The sequence below is a fragment of the Centruroides sculpturatus genome, unplaced genomic scaffold (assembly GCF_000671375.1).
Source record: "Centruroides sculpturatus isolate CEXI.00-Female unplaced genomic scaffold, Cexi_2.0 scaffold1831, whole genome shotgun sequence".
NCBI classification, from domain to species: domain Eukaryota; kingdom Metazoa; phylum Arthropoda; class Arachnida; order Scorpiones; family Buthidae; genus Centruroides; species Centruroides sculpturatus.
The window spans coordinates 74321-91762 of NW_019386021.1; the positions used below are offsets into that span (position 1 = coordinate 74321).

At 26.7% G+C, this 17442-nt stretch overlaps 1 protein-coding gene across 2 annotated transcripts in view; it reads left to right on the forward strand.

The window, feature by feature from the left end:
- The first annotated feature begins 453 nt into the window (after positions 1–453).
- Positions 454–17442, forward strand: part of LOC111613161 (GTP-binding protein Rheb homolog) — a 41724-nt gene continuing 24735 nt past the window's right edge. For both annotated transcript variants that reach the window (XM_023354484.1, XM_023354485.1), the window contains exons 1-2: positions 454–604; positions 7505–7576. In XM_023354484.1, the coding sequence (XP_023210252.1) occupies positions 556–604; positions 7505–7576 (121 nt within the window). In that variant the 5' untranslated portion in view covers positions 454–555. The remainder of the gene's footprint in view (positions 605–7504; positions 7577–17442) is intronic.

Here is a 17442-nt window from a genome sequence, read left to right on the forward strand (position 1 = left end):
TAATCAATTTTTATTTTTATTTAATTAAGTAAGTATCGTAATTAATAAAATATTAGCGTGTAATTAAAGCTACGAGCCTCTGATCGGTAACGTTTCTACCATAAGGACATAGTAAGATGTTTCGTTTTCGACTACGAGTGACGTCAAATAAGCAACCAATGAGAAGCGTTTCTTCTCTATGAGGCAACCTGATAATCTAAGACCTTGGATATCACCTGTACTCTTACACCGCGATAAAGATTAACATTTTTCAATATGTCTTTATACAATTACCCGTTATATACATTAACAAAATTTGGAATTATTTTAATAAAATCGCTCGAATATATTTTATTAAGAAATATTATTTTCTAACTTAAAAAAAAAAACGTAATTATAACTTTTATTTATTTATATTTTAAAGAATTTAATATCAGTAAATTAGTATCATATTTTACCACCAGGGTACATTAGTCTCGATCACGTGGTTATTGTGATCAAGGAAATGAAATTTGGTTAAAATAATTTTTGTTTTCTTTCAATTTTATTTATCTGATGTGTAATTGAATAACAAAGATGCCACCAAAACAAAGAAAACTCGCCATTATGGGTTTTAGATCAGTAGGTAAGAAACAAAAATATCCCATAACTTTAACCAAATTAGTTAGGCCTAATGTAAATTCATATATATATACACACTAATCTGTATATAAACAAATATTTAAAGTTATGTAACTTAATAAAAACATTTAAAAAATTTACAAATTTAAATTAAAACTTGGTATTTTTGGTTTGGAGAATTCATTATTATATTTCTTTCAGCAATATGAATTAGTTTTTAATTTTTTTTTTCTTATTTTTGGTGTGTTTTAGATTATTTTCTTCACTATATGCACACAAATACCTGCAAAAGTAACCATGATTGAACATATAAACAATAATACTTTCTTCCAAATTTATAAACACAAGTTTAATTTTTTTTATTAACTAATGATTATGCAATACTAAATTGGATATACTTATGTAAAGAAAATTATTAACTTTTCCATATACAAATTTACATTATTACATGTTAAACTTGAAACAGGTACTAATAAAATAGTTTTCTATAAAGAAATATATTGAGAGATGCCATTTTGTAGCATAGATTAAAACTAGGTTAATAACTTTCTCAACAAAAATCAGATAATTATGAATCAGATAATTATGAATACGTTAGGTAAGATCAATGATGATGTAATATCCATTCTACTTATTAAATTAAATTTGGTAGTATGATGGACATAAATCAGGTGGTTAATCATATCATAACATGATCTGTGGTATATGTGGCAGAAGTCTTCCTTATTTTATCTGATCTTTTGTAACTTGTATACATCATCTGATTGAATTTTTATATTAGGAAAAAAATTGTTATGCTAATTTAGTTCTAAGATGACACAATTCCATTTCATCTTGTATAAATATTCTTAGATCATTATTGCTTGATTTGTGTGTTATATATTTATATAATAAAATCACAATAAAAAATTGATTAAAGTTTATTAAAGTCAGCTTAAGTATTCAATAGTTATATTAATTCATAATTGGTTTAATAAAGCTATTAAATCTTGGATCTAGTCTGCTTTTATAATATTAGGATATTAATATCAATAATTAACAATGACTATTAATATTATATTTTTACTGTTTTCTAATTTTTAACAATTCGGCCTATGTAAAGTTATATCTTTTGTAAATTTTGAAGATTGAATGAAAAAATATTAGTAAAAAAAAGTTTAAAATTTGTTTACTCAAAATAAAGTTACAAATTCTGAAAAGTTAATTAATTACTAGGTATATAAAGGCAAAACTGTAGCAACTTTATTGAATGTAGTTTAACATTGGTGAAAATTTTGTATTCTACTTTTTATCTAAATAAGCATTGAAATTGATATGAATTAATCAACAGAATTTTGATTTAAGCTTTAAAAATGAACATATTTGGAATTTCTTTTTTCTGTTCTACTTATACTTCATTTAATCTTTAGTTATAGTATTTAAAATGTCTACTCTGACTTATTTTATTATTTTATTTTATTAGTATATTCATTTAATTGTAATTATGAACAAAAGAAAACATATATAGGAGAAACAAAAAGAAAATTGAAAATACATGTAAAAGAACATATTTCAGCGATTAAAAATAATTATGCAAATTTAGCAGTAGCAGAACACTGTAATACGACTGGGTGTGAAATAGATTTGAGTACTGTAAAAATAAAAATAAAAAAAAAATAATAATAATTTCAAAAAGCAATTATATGAACACATTTACCTAGCGAGACAACAGAACAGAATGAACAACAATGTGGGAAGAGAAATCCACCAATTATAGAGTAAAATCATCAACAGAAGGAATGACAGGAGATATAAGAGAGAGTATCTACTGTAGTAAAAGGTTAATAGTTCAAGTGAAAATTGGAATATGATATGTAAGTTGTAAATATGTTTAAAAAATACTTAATAATGTAACTTATGTTTATTGCTATTATATAGGAATCTAAGAAATATAATAAAAGTAGCTCTGTAATTCTGATTTTCAAAATGTTTAAAAATTGAAAAACTGTAAGTAATGTAATAGGTTTTTATTGTTGGGATTTTATAAATTTATATTGATTTTAATGATTTGTTTTAGAAAATATTGAATGTAGACCTGCTGATGAGGGGTAAAATATTCTGAAACACAATATTGTGTATAAAGTGTACAGGTGAAAAATAAAGACTGTTTGTTTTCTCCGATAAGCTTTCTTAACTTTTGCTGAACAAAGACATTGGTATAATATGTCTTGTTAATAAAATAAGTCAGAGTAGACATTTTAAATACTATACTATAAGGGCATAGAGGCATATGATTTAATCTTTAGTTACTTTTGTTAATATTTGTAGCATATTTACTATCAAGTTCAAAGACAGTTTCCAAGTCATGTAATATTTTAAAGTTCTTAATTTTAATAAGAAACAAAATGTTAGTTTTTAAAATAATAATATAAAATTGTATAAAGATTTCTTTTTGGGCTGCAATTTGAAAAAAAATTGTAGATCTATAAATTCCTACTGTCATCTGTTTGTCTGTCTGTCTTTCCTTAACCTCGAGAATGGAGTTAGATAGATGAAAGACAAGACCAAATATGGAAACCTTAGGGGCAGGAGGTCCTGATTAACTATATATGAACTTCTGATACAAACCAGAAGTCATGTTATTTCAATTTAAAAATTTTCCCCTGAAAGGAGTTAGATAGATGACTGGCACAACACCATTGCTAACAGAAAAGTATGATGTACAGGGTCAAGCCACTACAGTACTAATTTGAGGTGGAGAGCATATATTTTAAATTAAATAAATTAAAAAGATAATTAAAAATTTCAGCCCGACATTGGGACGATGTTAATAAAAAATTCCTCATTTTATTTGAATGTGAATTGATGTAGGAGAGAAATAATTCAAAGATTGTCTAATTGCCTACATCAATTTAATCTTTAATAAAATAAAATTTATAGTACAGCATGAAGACAATGAGTTCATCAGCTTCCTAAACCTAAGAATAACTTGAACACTAGACGATCTTTCACTTGAAGTCTTTCACAAACCATTTGCACTAACATAAATACCATCTGTCAACTTTTTTCAATATGGGACTTACAAAAACACTGCTAGTCTTCCACTTATATTTAGTCTATACTCATTGTAGCAACAATTCCACAATTGGATGAATTTTTTTTAAGCAAGTTCAATTATCTTCTTAACAAGTTGAGAAATAGCCTTTTTCATAATTTCTGTCTCCTCACTTCACTGTAAAATGTCAAGTTCTTTCCCTATTCTTTACCTGTCTTTAGAAGCTGTTTAGATAAAATAGCAAGACATGCCAAAAAGTTTTTTAAATATTGTCACAAGTGCTTTATCATCATTATGTACACTTCTTTGCATGACAGAGAACCCTCTAATGTTTTTACAAAACATAGTATATATAAAAATCTTTTAAGATCTGATGCAAACACCACCTTTTACATTGGTGTTACAACTCACACATTATATAAAAGAATTATAGAACATAAGGGCAATATATAAAACAACAGACTTACAACAAAATTAGCAAAGATAGTGGTAATGGAAGGTTATTCCCAAACATGGATCATATCCAACTCATCAGTTCATATCATAAAAAAATACTTTATTGGAAATTCTTATCCAAGAGTTGTGCAATATGAATGTCAACAAACCAGTGGTATTTGGAAACATTTTTTTCTCTCCCTTTTCATATTTCCTTAATTTCATTTAATATAAATTCTAATTATANACCTTGCACTTAACCTTTTACCTAACACATTTAAATAAAAAAAAAATAATAATAATTTCAAAAAGCAATTATATGAACACATTTACCTAGCGAGACAACAGAACAGAATGAACAACAATGTGGGAAGAGAAATCCACCAATTATAGAGTAAAATCATCAACAGAAGGAATGACAGGAGATATAAGAGAGAGTATCTACTGTAGTAAAAGGTTAATAGTTCAAGTGAAAATTGGAATATGATATGTAAGTTGTAAATATGTTTAAAAAATACTTAATAATGTAACTTATGTTTATTGCTATTATATAGGAATCTAAGAAATATAATAAAAGTAGCTCTGTAATTCTGATTTTCAAAATGTTTAAAAATTGAAAAACTGTAAGTAATGTAATAGGTTTTTATTGTTGGGATTTTATAAATTTATATTGATTTTAATGATTTGTTTTAGAAAATATTGAATGTAGACCTGCTGATGAGGGGTAAAATATTCTGAAACACAATATTGTGTATAAAGTGTACAGGTGAAAAATAAAGACTGTTTGTTTTCTCCGATAAGCTTTCTTAACTTTTGCTGAACAAAGACATTGGTATAATATGTCTTGTTAATAAAATAAGTCAGAGTAGACATTTTAAATACTATACTATAAGGGCATAGAGGCATATGATTTAATCTTTAGTTACTTTTGTTAATATTTGTAGCATATTTACTATCAAGTTCAAAGACAGTTTCCAAGTCATGTAATATTTTAAAGTTCTTAATTTTAATAAGAAACAAAATGTTAGTTTTTAAAATAATAATATAAAATTGTATAAAGATTTCTTTTTGGGCTGCAATTTGAAAAAAAATTGTAGATCTATAAATTCCTACTGTCATCTGTTTGTCTGTCTGTCTTTCCTTAACCTCGAGAATGGAGTTAGATAGATGAAAGACAAGACCAAATATGGAAACCTTAGGGGCAGGAGGTCCTGATTAACTATATATGAACTTCTGATACAAACCAGAAGTCATGTTATTTCAATTTAAAAATTTTCCCCTGAAAGGAGTTAGATAGATGACTGGCACAACACCATTGCTAACAGAAAAGTATGATGTACAGGGTCAAGCCACTACAGTACTAATTTGAGGTGGAGAGCATATATTTTAAATTAAATAAATTAAAAAGATAATTAAAAATTTCAGCCCGACATTGGGACGATGTTAATAAAAAATTCCTCATTTTATTTGAATGTGAATTGATGTAGGAGAGAAATAATTCAAAGATTGTCTAATTGCCTACATCAATTTAATCTTTAATAAAATAAAATTTATAGTACAGCATGAAGACAATGAGTTCATCAGCTTCCTAAACCTAAGAATAACTTGAACACTAGACGATCTTTCACTTGAAGTCTTTCACAAACCATTTGCACTAACATAAATACCATCTGTCAACTTTTTTCAATATGGGACTTACAAAAACACTGCTAGTCTTCCACTTATATTTAGTCTATACTCATTGTAGCAACAATTCCACAATTGGATGAATTTTTTTTAAGCAAGTTCAATTATCTTCTTAACAAGTTGAGAAATAGCCTTTTTCATAATTTCTGTCTCCTCACTTCACTGTAAAATGTCAAGTTCTTTCCCTATTCTTTACCTGTCTTTAGAAGCTGTTTAGATAAAATAGCAAGACATGCCAAAAAGTTTTTTAAATATTGTCACAAGTGCTTTATCATCATTATGTACACTTCTTTGCATGACAGAGAACCCTCTAATGTTTTTACAAAACATAGTATATATAAAAATCTTTTAAGATCTGATGCAAACACCACCTTTTACATTGGTGTTACAACTCACACATTATATAAAAGAATTATAGAACATAAGGGCAATATATAAAACAACAGACTTACAACAAAATTAGCAAAGATAGTGGTAATGGAAGGTTATTCCCAAACATGGATCATATCCAACTCATCAGTTCATATCATAAAAAAATACTTTATTGGAAATTCTTATCCAAGAGTTGTGCAATATGAATGTCAACAAACCAGTGGTATTTGGAAACATTTTTTTCTCTCCCTTTTCATATTTCCTTAATTTCATTTAATATAAATTCTAATTATATAATTTTTTACCAGAAGTATTTTTCTGGTAAGAACATATTTATTAATAATTAAAAATATGTTTCATTTCATTGATATTTAAAAATGTTTTATTTTGAATCCTTGTTCCATTGCCTGGAAGAATCTTGATTAATCAAGTGAAAATGTTTGCATAAACAATTTTTGTAATTTGTTTTATATTATCTCATTAAAATTTTAATTTTTTTCAATAACATTGGCTCAAGTATTTATTTTACAATTCATTGAATATATAGAGCAAAAAATACTAGCAAGCATATAGTTTTTACAGTAATATATTTATTCATCTCATTCACATTTTATCTTCACTTGAATTCATCAGTAGATAATAATCAATCATTGAATCCTAAGATAAGCTTTACTAATATAATGTTTATTGTCAGTATGCCAAAAGATTAAAATGAGGAAAGAAAAGAAATATATTTGTTTTTATAATATTAAACCAGCAGCTAAGTTAACTGACCTATTGGTTTAATATTAAAAATATTAAATCAAAGCTTTTACAAAATTATTTGTTTAAAAAATTCAAAAAAAAATAAATAATTGAAAGAGATTGTCAATTGAGCTTTATAAAAAATTAATCGATTAAAAGTAATTTAAATGAATTAAAAAATGTTTGTTAAGAATATATTGGTTTATTTGATATGACTAAATTATATGGTGTATATTTAATGTAAAAAACTAATATTTCAATTTTAATTATGAAATGTTCAATAAGTTAATACATTATCATTTTCAATGCATTTCACATAAAAATTCTATAATAGTTTCATTTCTTAATATCATTTGCAAAGTTTTATTTATCAGTTGAACTAGTTTAGTGTCAATTTGTTAGTTTCTTTATTGGTTTGATATATATGTATTGTGACATTGATTAAACAGTATATGATTTCCACTGTCATGTGCTTTTTAAATGTGCCGTAATAATTATCTTATAAATCTTTATTTTGCAGATATTGATTAGATTATATTATTTAGCTAATTTTGTTGCTTATGAATAATCAAAAAACTACATATATAATTCTTCAGTTATTGATTTTCAAAATTTATTTATTTCAATTTTTAGGAAAATCATCACTTACTATACAGTTTGTTGAAGGCAGATTTGTAGATGTCTATGAACCTACAATTGAAAATAGTAAGTGTTTTAGTTGATTTTTAGTAAAAAAAAAAAAAAAAACTAGTCATTAATTTACTACATTTGTTAATTTGGCCTACTTATCTTTTTATTGTGATTTGTAAAATATATCCAATAATTATAAAATATTCTTCATAAAATTTTAGATTTTACAAAATAAAACTTTTGTAGACAATTCTTATTCATTTGGATCATTTCAATTGTTACATTTTACAAAATTTTAAGCTGATCACTTGATTTATTAATTTTGCTTTTTAAAGCAAAATTGTAAATCAGGTGATTAGATTAGAATTTATAAATTAGATTATGTTGGCAACAGACAACTAAATGAGATAAGTGCATATTCTAAGAAGATAAGTGATTACATAATTTATTACCAATTTAGTACATTATAATGTTTTATTATGGTATATAAATATGTGAAGTATCTGATTGCTGTTTAAGAATATAAATTTAGTTATTAATTATTAACAGTACTTATTAAATTCTTTTCTCTGCAACAAATATCAAGGACAAATATGTGTTTCTTCACTTAATTTACTTCGTTCATAAATGTTAGATTGTTGTTGGTATGGAAGTGACTAAATTAAATTGGGATCTATTAAGAAATATTATAACAATTTAAATCCTCATAATCAGGAAAGATACAACTGAGGTCTCTCAATAAATTTTTACAGCTGGATATATCTGCATATATGACTGAAGATTAATAACATAAATCTACATTTTCTACTCCTACTGGAAAAGTTCCATACAGAAGCTAGAAGCATTGTGGTTGCTAGTTGGCTCTTATGAAGCTGACACTTTCCACTAGTTCTTAAGTAACTGCCATGAAGCTCATATATGAACATTTCATACTTATTCTTTATGTTGAAGTTATTTCTCAAAGAATCAATTGAACACTTGAAACAAGCTTTTGGGAATGTGGCACCTTTACCATTTGTAACTGTTTCACAAATTTAAGAGGAGGCAAAACCTATTTGAAAGATGATACCAGACCTGGTCATTTATATGTACAGTACATTCATTGACATCATTCACTGAGTAGGTCAAAGAAGTGAGACAATTAATTAGAGGAGATTGTCAAATAATGTATGAAGGGATAAAGGAAACATTGAAGTTCTTATCAGGAAAAATCAGCAGAACCATCAGCAATAGTAGGGATGGCTCTAGCAAATTATGGGTTGGTCTTATCAGGGCCTGGGAGTTCTGGAGTACCCCAGGGAAAGATCCAGCAGCTTACTCATGAAAACTTTTTGAAATAATAATATTAAAGTATTATAATAAAGAATATGTAGGGGTGACCAGAAGAAACCTTGCAGTGCGTGTAAAAGAGCACAAATACAGTGTTAATAAAGGACTTAATAGCACGATATTGGCAAGCATGGCGCAAGCGGACGGAGCAATAGTTAAGTGGGATGAAGCGAAGATCATAAGAATGGTGTACTCACCATCTATAGCGATGGAAATGGAAAAAATAGACATATACAAAAGTAAAATGAGGAACCGATGTTTAAATGAAAAGGATGCAAGTACATTACTAACAGCATGGAAATACAAAATAGAAAAATGTATGGGTTTCAATAATCCATAAAATAGGAACTGGAGATTATAAGAAGTTATTATATTATGATTTAGACGCATGAAAAAATATGTTATTTAATTTTTGTAGCACATATAGGGACATATTTTATTTATTTATTTTATTTTGTTTATTTATGTAATATACAAAAAGTTGTTAACTTATTTCAAAAATTCAAATCCAAATAAAATTCGAACGAATGGTTCCATTTTGGAACGATAAAGGAGAACCTGAGGATGGCCGATCCAAATAGGTTGAAAATGTTTGAATAAAGAGAAAAAAAACTCGGCAAGTAGAATTCAGGTGTGTTATACAGTCGACCCCCCTATAAGATACGTTCCATTCTCTAGGAATCCGATTTCTTACGAATCCTTCCAATCACAACCAGACACGTGTCAAGTTTACGGACTACGGCTGTTTGAAAAATTTTCTTCCATAAAATTAATCGATTCTAGACTAATCCGACTCAACATTTCCAAAATACGTATATATTTTTTGGGAATAATCCGTATAAACTACGCTATAAACAAAAAATTGTAGGATTACTTACCGAGTGTCACCATTCGACATCGCCATTGCTCAACATTGTTTTCGTCGCGGAACAGCTCAGCAAACAGCGGCCGATTTCTAATAACTTATTTTTCTGCGAATAGTTCCTTGAACTTCGGAGACATCATTAATATAAATAATTTTAATCGCCGTTGAATAAGAAATGTTTCTTTCACAAGAAATGTATAAAATTACAGTACTGTATTAGACTTACGGTACCTAATTTACATACTGACAGACGATAGTTAGCGTAAAAATCTCCGTAGCGTGGCGCCACGCTAGACGGCGGAAATTATATATTTAATTATAACAAAGTTACAATAAGTTAATATATAATTATATATACAGTACCTAATTTATATATAATTAATATATAATTATATGTACAGTACCTAATTTATATATAATTTATATAATACTGTCCAGACGATAGATATCTCTCCGTAGCATGGCACTACGGACGGCAGGAAAGTAGTTCGGCTTCCCGATGACGTTTGAGGTGTTTATAGGGAACTTTTACTATTTTTTACGGATACCGGTAGCAATTTTTTCGTAGTTTTATAGGAATCGTAATTATAGGGACCGTAATTATAGGGGGTCGACTGTATATTATAATAATATTAAATAATGAACATACAAAATGGTACAAAAATATTTGAAATTTAAATATTAAAAATGATATATTTATCTAAAAAATGTAAATAAACAGAATTTTGTCATTTGGAACAATGGACAGGAGTGAGTTAAAATTTTCTAGTTATGACTGAGCCTCTCCCAGCTCCCTCTAGCTACAGGGCTTGACAATCATCCTTGCCACCTTGGTTAATGGAACTTGTTGACAGGTAGATGCTGAAGTTGACAGACAAAGAAAAGAAAGACTATGTGGAATGGTGTAAATTTATGTTGAAAAATATAAAGACTTTCTTTATCTTCACTGTTTTCAAAAGAAAAAGTCATTCTCGGAATGCTTGAAAGCAAATAGTTATCACTTTTTTGGGAAAATGGTTTCATGAGAATATGGAAATCAAAAAATAATGCTTACTGGTATGTCTCAATACATCTGCTAAAAGGTTTTGCAATGTCCAAGAGCCAACCAAAAACTGGTTTAAGAAAAGTTATGCTTCACTATGACAATGCCAGGACCCATACAATTGCAAAGACAATGGAATTTTTACAGGAGTCTGGCATTCAGTTAATTCACATCTTCCGTACTCTCCAGATTTAGTCATGTAACTCCATATGATTTTTCTATATCCAAAAATTAAAAATTTAATAATGAAAGGGCACAAATTTGACATAGTTGAAGATTTATGTCAAACAAGATGTTTTCTTAGATGGTGTCAAAAGTAGATTGAACTACCTGTTTTAATTTTTTTGGTTTAAAAAGATGTAACTTTATATCATTGTTAAGGGAGACTACCTCAAAACACCGAAAGTGTTAGATTTTTAATTTTAATAAATGTATGTGATTGTAAAATTTATTGAGTATTTTTTCTTTTATGGTGAAGATCTTATAATCTAATTTGCATGCAATAAAATCTTTTTAAATATTTAAGTTGAACTAATTTTCTTACAATTTAACTTTTGGCTATTATTATTGAAAATATTGTATAATAAAAATAATTCTAGAGGGACTCAATCTTTTATCCAGAGGATACTGAATGCAGTCAACTTTCATAAACTGATCAAACACCGTTGATAATCTGTGAACATTTTATTTATGATGATGGGAAATATGCATTGTTTTTTTTTATATTTATTGAGAAATCAAGAAGAATCCTAGATGTGTCATTCACTTTTTGTAATGACAGTATTAAGTATTTAAAATATTTAAACAAATATTTTAAAATGCTAAAATTGGGAAAAGAACAGTTATTTTAATTTACTTAAATCTGATGATGGAATGAACTTTTAAGATAGAATTTTATTAGATAAATTTAAAAATTAAAAATCAGAATAGTGTAGAATGTAGCGTGAATGAATGAAAGGACAGTGATCTTTTCTTTTTCTTTAAGATAGCTGACAAAAAAAAAACAAAGATGATATTGTGAGCAAAAAGAATAAACTTAGGTGAATAAGTGCTTAAATAAAGAGCTGCAAATTTGTTAATGAGATGCAGATGTTTTCTCAGAGTCAGCACAAATATTGACAAAAATCAAAAAGCAAAAGTGACAAAAATCAAGAATAGATGGCACAGAAACAAGAAAGTGATTGTCATGGAAATAATATGCTGTAAAACAACAGTTGCTAAACTTTGTTTTATGAATGTACTGAGGAGGATTGGAAGATTGAAATGCATATACTGTATAAGAAAAATAAAGAAAATAAAAAGACTTTAAAACCATTACTGTTTGTTAATATCAGTTTATTGTTTTTAACATTTTGCCTTGGATGAACAGTTGGAAAAGTACAAAAGATAACTAAGAATTTTATCAAAGTTTTATCAAATTTTATATATTTTTAATATAATTTTAGTGACAAAAATCAGTTAAAATGCCATGTGAATTCAAGCCACCTCTTCCCAGATTCATTCTTTTAGGTCCTGGAAGTTCTGTGGTGGTGTTGTTTAGAAGATGTGATTTCAAATATTCCCAAAGGAAGTAATCACACAGACAGATTAGGTGATCCGGCAGGCCATGGAATATTCCTGTTCCTCAAGATGACATGATTAGTAAACAAATAAATGTAAATAATTTATTGTAATAATGTGAATCTAATGTAAATAAAATAAATAAATAAAATTCCTTACATTTATGGAAGCCAGATGATAGAGATCCTTATGTAAAATTCTCCACGAGTTGCAATCAGATATACAAAGTGACACACTGCATGCCAATATGCTGAATGGTTAGGATTTCTTAAATGCTGCTTTCACTCTAGCAATGTTTTCTGGTGTATATGCACATTTTGCACTACCATCTCTTTTTTTTTCAATATAGAGCTGATTTCTTGAAAGATTTTATCCCTACTTTAGTGGCATGGGCTGGAAGGCACTAGATCATTATATGGAAAATTGAAATGATTCTGAAATGCATACTGTGCAGACACATACCTTCATTATTTATATAAGTTTCCTGGCAAATGCCTGATGCAAATCACTCCACCTCTCCATGACAATGAATGGTCGTGACATCAAGATTACAGTAGTCATGTTCTCTCTACTATTCAACAACTCTGCTGCCAAATCATGCAATTTACTGCTGCATCCTGTATTATAATTCTTCTTTCAGTTATGACATTTTCAAAAACTTAATCTTGCTATAATACAATGGCTTATTTTGTTGTATGTTAAATACTAAAATTTAGTTTCACTAAAGGGTTTCATACACTGTGTAGTGGAGATATTAGAAACTTATCACACTGTTACTGAGGTCATCAAAATGACACTTCTGTGGTTAGAATGAAACTTTATTTCTGGTATTCATTTTGATCTTTAAGATCCTCTTCAGTCATACATGAATAAATAGGCATCTACAATCATTATAAGATTAAAAATTATAGAAAATAAAAGCTATTAACATTAATAGGTTGAAAATTCAATCACAAGTTTTACAACTAACTTGCTTTTAATCTTAACTTCATTTAACTTTGCTTTTAACATTAGCATAATATTCATTCATTTAAAAACATTTATTTTCATAACGACTTAAAGTGTTTTAAAACTTATTTTAATTACGTAATAATATCAATCAGTTCCAATCTACTGATTAAGACTGATCCAATCACTGAAATGCTTAAAAATGTTCCTATTAAAATAAAAAATAAAACATTTCAGGCTTCTGTACTTGAGTCTATTTTAATATTGTCAATATTCTGAAGATGAAAATGTTAAAAAAAAATCAAAATAATATATGAATTTAAAAAAAGACATATATACAAATATTTCAAAAATTTTTATTAAAATAATAATTATACAGTACGATATAACATATCCAAGCGTGACAATATTAAAATAGGCTCGAATACAGAAGCCTGGAATGTTTTATTTTTATTTTAAATTAATAATTAATTAATTTAATTAATAGGAATTTTTTAATGCATATCAGTGTATCAGTCGATTAGTGATCAGATGTTGGACTGAAAGATTGAAAGTGTTTTTGTTAAAACAAAAAGTCATGGCTCCTATACTTGTCTGTTTTACTGTTGTTTATATTATAAAATTATTGTTCTTTCTATAAATGATCTATACTATATAACAGGATAATACAGGAATGTGTGCAGTAAAATAATGTTTTATATTCTTCTACAAGGTTTTCTGTTCATTGATACTTTTTTACTGCTACACAACATTGTTGATATTCTTATCTTACAAACATATTTATTCTTTACAAATTGAAAAGAACCATCTCCAAAATAGAACACAATTTAAAAAACTATATATGACTTGTTATCAAAACGTAATTTAAAAAGCAGCAATAATCTTATTATTGATTCCTCATTCAATAAGAGAAAATATGAAATGACTGAAAAAATTCACAGAAATGAAATGACATACTGGTGTTATTTAAAATAGTTTCAGTTTGTATCTAATAGATGAAAATAATTTTTGTTTCACAGAATCAAACATTAAAGCCATATTTAAATAATGAATATGGCTTTAATGTCATATTCATTATTTAAATATGGCAGAAATCAGTAATAAGTCAAATTCAAAACATTTTGAATTTAATTTACTGGAGAATTTTTTCCTGTTGAATATGATACAATAATTATATTATTATTTTTAAGAAATTATTGATAAAGGAATTCATAATTTATAAACATAGAGATTTCAAAAATCACAAATAAAAAATTAATTACTTAATAAATTTGTATTAATTAGTTCTCTATAAAATTATCAAAATTACTAAAATAATTCTCATATATCACTTTACTGTACATTTTAAAATATTTTAATTTTACAATTTATTTGTAAACAATGTAAACATTTCAAAATATATAGTTTTTATGTAAGGAGTCGTGTATTTATGGTTGGTCATGTTTTAATTTAAATTAATAATATTTTTATATGTAGTTAAGATTTTTACTAATAAAATATTTGAGAAAATAATTTGAGACACTTAATGCAGTAATCAAAACCTTGGCATTAAAAAGTTTGAAACTGAAATATATTAACTAATACTAATATGCCAGTTATGCTTTATATTATGGTATTTGAGATTTGATCTAATAGAGCAGGGGTGGATAAGCAAGAGTTCAGTGGGAGCCGAAATGTAGGTTTTGAAAAATGCATGGGAGCCGCAGTTCTGTACTTTTTTATTCTGTATTGCGATTTTATTATATAATATAAATATAATATAAAACAAATATTGAATTTTTTTAATAAACATTTTCACAAAATTGTGGAAATAAAATTGAAAAAAATAATAAAAAGCAGAAATTAACACTTTCGGCAAAAGACACGTGTAACTCAAAAAGAGCCGCATTATCCATATTTGTAATAGAGAGAAATAGATTCATTTTTATGTTGAAAATACAAAACTTGTGGAAGAACTAGAGCAGAACAGAGGAAGTCTTTCCAAAATTCTATCATAACAGGTTCTACTTTCTTAATTTATTAGAGATTTAATCAGTAAAATTATTTAGAGAGTAAAATTTGAACTCTGTAATTGAAACTACACAAACTAATAAACATTAGATGGTGAATGTGTTAATTATAAGAATGGATTATCTGAAAATAAGGTTTATTTAACATAAGAATTTTAATATCTTTTGTTTTGATTACTTGATTATAATATGCATATTTTTCATTAAAGTACATATGTATCACTTGGATATTTATAAATAATATGAACAGATTTTTTTCAGATAACTAATCACTTAAATTAGTTTGTGATGATAAACTTTATTGAAGGATGTTTTCAGGGACGTTACATATTTTTTATCTGTTGCCTTTTTTTAGAATAGAATATCATTAGTTAGAAAAGCTAAAAAATTTATGAATTTTTTATTCAATATTCAAAATTAATGAAAACTTTAATTTAACATTGCTTAAATTTTTAATAGTGATATTCTTGTTCCAACTAAAAGTAGTTTTTTCTTATTATTTTATTTGATAAAGTATAAATTTTTCAAAATAACTAAGCATAAAGAAGTTTGTTTAATGCTACTATATCTATTTATATAGTTTTTTTGTAATTTATTTTTAGGTAAATATAGTTTTTTTTTAACAGCATTAGTTTATTTCTAATAAATATTATATAAGCAGTACTTGTATTCAAATTTGTTGGAATAAAAAAATTTTTTAATGAAAATAAATTAACTCTGTAAATATAAAAGTTATATAAATTGGCATTATTAAAGAAGAAATCAATTATATATACTTAAGATTGCTGATTTTTAAAAATAACATTGGAACTTGCACTCTGAATACTGCAGATTGTGGCTGTATGCCAATTGGATTGAAAGAAAAGTTTGGTTTGTATGTTAATGTTACAACATTAAAAAACTTAAAATTTAGTTATACAGTATTAATCTCTTAATTATATAATAATATTTTTATTTTGTTGAAAATGATAATAAGATCAGTTTAAATTTAAATAGCTTCTTGGTATCAAGAAGCTATACAATTTTGGCATGACTTTTTATTTATCTATTTCTATATTTAAATTTAAATGTTTTTTGAATCAAGCCTTGCATATTTCAGAGCATTTTAATTCATATTTATTTGATTTTGAACTATATTTTATCATATTAATGATTTATAATTGAAATATCCAGCATATATATATATATATTCAGTGGATACAAGGGAGGTTACAGGGCATAAGCCTTCTCCATTGACACAAAAAAAAATTTGTTTGAACTTCAAAAGTTTTGGAAAATATTTAAAATGTCAATTGTGATTTATCAGAAACATAACCAAATGATTGCCTTAAATAATCAGGCTATAACTCTGCAAATTTAATGATTAATACTAAGTAATTTGCTAATAGATATTATATATATAGATAGTATAATAGATATATAATAGATAGTATTAACTTAGTTATGAGATGGTACCCATCTCATAACTAAGTTAATACTTATAATTTTAATAATTTAATAAATAATTTAGAATCATCTGGAAGAAAAGAACTGACCTGAGGCAGGACTTGAACCTGCAACCTCCGTTTGCCATGTGGTGCACTTGCCAGTTGCACCACCCAGACCCAGAGCTAGTCTTTGTTTCCAGATGTATTTAAATTTAGATATATATAACCTTACACAGTTAATCACAGCACTGGCTGGGGGACAACTCCTACACCCATAGCCTAAGTACAACTCCACAACAGCACTCAGTCAGCCAGCAGTTTTACCTGGTGTGTGTGTGTATATATATATATATATATATACAGTAGAACCTTGATTATCCGTACTAATTGGGGATGAAGGTAGTCCAGATAAAGAAAAATTCGGATAATTGAAACAAATACTTTGTCTTTTAATGATAATACAACACGTTTTCTTTTCGATGACATATCGGTAATAATAAAAGTAAATACTGTATTTAAATCATGATCAAATTTTCAAGAAACAAACGTTTGTATTGAATTTGGACTACTACTGACCAACGCTAAGACTACCTGTTGTTTAAAAGGCCCTCTGGTGGCGCAAGAAGACGGATTTTATAAAATAAAAAGCAGTTGAAACTGCATTTTTATGAATAAAAATTTGACAAACTATTTATCGTTTTATGATGAGTAAAATTTTTTCGTCGCGTTCACGGCTTTTAAGTAATGCATAAACCTTCGAG